Genomic DNA, 2,638 nt, shown 5'->3' with positions numbered 1-2,638 from the left:
GAATGTAACTTGTGTGTGTGTGTGTCTTTGTGTGTGAAAATAAAACATCTAAATAAGAAAGTGGAACATCTGATAAACCCCCGCGCCCCCCGCCCCCCGCGCGGGCCCCCGCGCTCCGGCCTCGCGCGGCTCAGCTGCGCCGTGTCACGCGGGGTCTGTTTGGTTTCATGTGTTTGACTCTGTTGAAGACTCACATTTGACATGATAAAAGTGTCAAAAATGTTTTATTTCTTTGCTGCTCGAGTTTCATCAGTGACAAACATCATAAAAGTGAAGCTGAGGATTTGAGGGAAAAATCAATAAAAGTGATAAAACTCAGAGCCGTGTAAATAATAACGTGACAATAGAGTTTGATTCACGCGTGTAACACGTTCATCAATGTTTTCTGTTTGTTTTTTTCTCATTGATTTGAATGAAACGTGCACGCGCACGTCTCCGCCTCGTGCACGTGAGTGCGCGTGCGTCAGAACATAATGTTTCTAAATGTTTACCACGCGCCTTCTGCTCGCGCGTGTCTGTTTACGCTCGTGGTCTCGGAGTTTTACCGCGCCGCGCCGCACCGCACCGTCCCGCACCGCGCCGCGCCGCTCTGAACCTGCCGCGGTGAAACAAACCACTGCCGCGCGTGTTGCCTCTATCCGCGTGCGTGCGCATGAGAGGACGCTGATTGGCTGCAGTGCCCCTCCCACGTGACCGCGCCTCGCACTGTGGTTGGCTGCGCGCTCCCGGCCCCGGCCTCGGTGCGTGTGCGCGCGGCCCGAGAGCGCGGCCCCAAAGCCAACATGAACCAGAGCCGGACTTCACTCCGTCCCCGCGCCCCGTGCCGCCGCCGCCGCCGCCGTCCGTGATGCGGGACCGAGAGCTCAAGATGCTGCAGAAGTCCTCGTTCTCCATCAACTCCCTGCTCCCCGAGGCCGCGCTCAGCGACAGAGACCCGGCGCGAGACCAGATCCGGGACCAGATCCGGGACCAGATCCGGGACCAGGCACGGGAGCAGGCACGGGAGCAGAGCCCGGTCAGAGCCGCGCCGCAGCCCGCCGCGCCCGCGGCAGAGCTCGAACTGAAGGCCGAGGCCCGGGACAAGGCCGAGGACAAGGACGAGAAGGACGAGAAGAAAGAGGAGGACAAGAAGGGCAAGTACGAGAAGCCTCCGTTCAGCTACAACGCGCTCATCATGATGGCGATCCGCCAGAGCCCCGAGAAGCGGCTCACGCTCAACGGCATCTACGAGTTCATCATGAAGAACTTCCCGTACTACCGGGAGAACAAGCAGGGCTGGCAGAACTCCATCCGCCACAACCTCAGCCTCAACAAGTGCTTCGTCAAAGTCCCGCGTCACTACGACGATCCCGGGAAAGGAAACTACTGGATGTTGGACCCGAGCAGCGACGACGTCTTCATCGGCGGCACCACCGGGAAGCTGCGCCGCCGCTCCACCACGTCACGCGCCAAGCTGGCCTTCAAGCGGGGCGCGCGGCTCACGTCGGGGCTGACGTTCATGGAGCGCGCGGGCTCGCTTTACTGGCCCGTGTCTCCGTTCTTGCGCGCCACCGCGGCCGGTCACGCGTTCGGCTATAACGGCTCTTCATCCGGATACCACGCGCACCACGCGGTGTCCTACGGGGGGATGCTCGCGCCCACCTCGTCTCCTTTCCCCACGTCGTGCCCGGAGCTGCCGTACGCCACGCACCACCTGACGGCGGCGGCGCTGGCGGCCTCGTGCTCCTCCTCGTACCCGCTGAACCCGTGCCTCCTGGCGGGACAGACCAGCTACTTCTTCCCGCATGTGCCGCACCCGTCCACAAGCTCCGGGCCCGGTGTGTCTCTGAGCCGCGTGTCCACGGCCGGGTCCCCGCAGGCGCACACCGCTCCGCCGGTGTCCGGGCTCTGTGACTCTCTGCGGCCGCTGTCAGGCCCGCTGCCTTTCTCCACGGGACTGTCCGCGGGAGGACTGTCCGCGGGAGGACTGTCCGCGGGAGGACTGTCCGCGGGAGGACTGTCCGCGGGAGGACTGTCCGCGGGAGGACTGTCTGTGGGAGGACTGTCCGCGGGAGGACTGTCCGCGGGAGGACTGTCTGTGGGAGGATTGTCCGCGGGGCTCAGTGACTATTTCAATACACACCAGACCCAGGGTTCTGTCCCGAACCCGCTCATCCACTAGCCCCGTCCCCGCGCCTCCCGCGCCCCCCGCGCCTGAGCACGGAGCTGGGACCGGACGCGCTCGGTCCAAACCGCGGTAAAAACACGGCTCCGGTCGCGTCGTTCTAAATCAGCTCTTAAATCATTACTTGAAAAGGTGAAACTTTGCTCCAAATGTTCTTCATGTGGAAACTGAAGTGTCCAAAGCGCGCGCGTCTCACTGGATTTCCTCAGACTTTGTCCAGAAGAGCGCGCGAGCCGCTGTATAAGACGCGTCACGCACGAGCTTTGCGACTTTATGAACGATTCACGCTCAAAATAACGTCATGAAAAATCCCGTCTCAGAATATTTTTCCACTTTCTATGTTTGAATCAAAATTGTCTCAAATTCAGAGTTTTTTGTGTCACTATTTTCAAAAGTAAATCACGTGGAGAATATTTCACAAAATGACATACATTTTATTCCCAAACGCGCAGAATAACGGCCTCGCGCGCTCAC

General features: G+C 60.0%; 1 protein-coding gene across 1 annotated transcript; it reads left to right on the top strand.

Annotated features, from left to right (window-relative positions):
- The first annotated feature begins 829 nt into the window (after positions 1–829).
- foxg1a (forkhead box G1a) lies at positions 830–2,177 on the top strand. The gene has a single exon (XM_072436121.1). It carries the CDS (start codon positions 848–850, stop codon positions 2,159–2,161), a length of 1,314 nt encoding a protein of 437 aa, XP_072292222.1. The 5' UTR covers positions 830–847; the 3' UTR covers positions 2,162–2,177.
- The last annotated feature ends 461 nt before the right edge of the window (positions 2,178–2,638 follow it).

Source organism: Eucyclogobius newberryi, unplaced genomic scaffold, assembly GCF_026437365.1.
Source record: "Eucyclogobius newberryi isolate DKJ021-1_F unplaced genomic scaffold, fEucNew1.0.hap1 SCAF_70, whole genome shotgun sequence".
Lineage (NCBI taxonomy): Eukaryota > Metazoa > Chordata > Actinopteri > Gobiiformes > Gobiidae > Eucyclogobius > Eucyclogobius newberryi.
The sequence above is the reverse complement of the archived record's forward strand: the minus strand, read 5'-3'. Positions and strand labels throughout refer to the sequence as shown.

What these genes read in the sequence shown, in the direction of transcription:
- foxg1a (XM_072436121.1), top strand. Translation starts at nt 848, where the DNA reads ATGCGGGACCGAGAGCTCAAGATGCTGCAGAAGTCCTCGTTCTCCATC.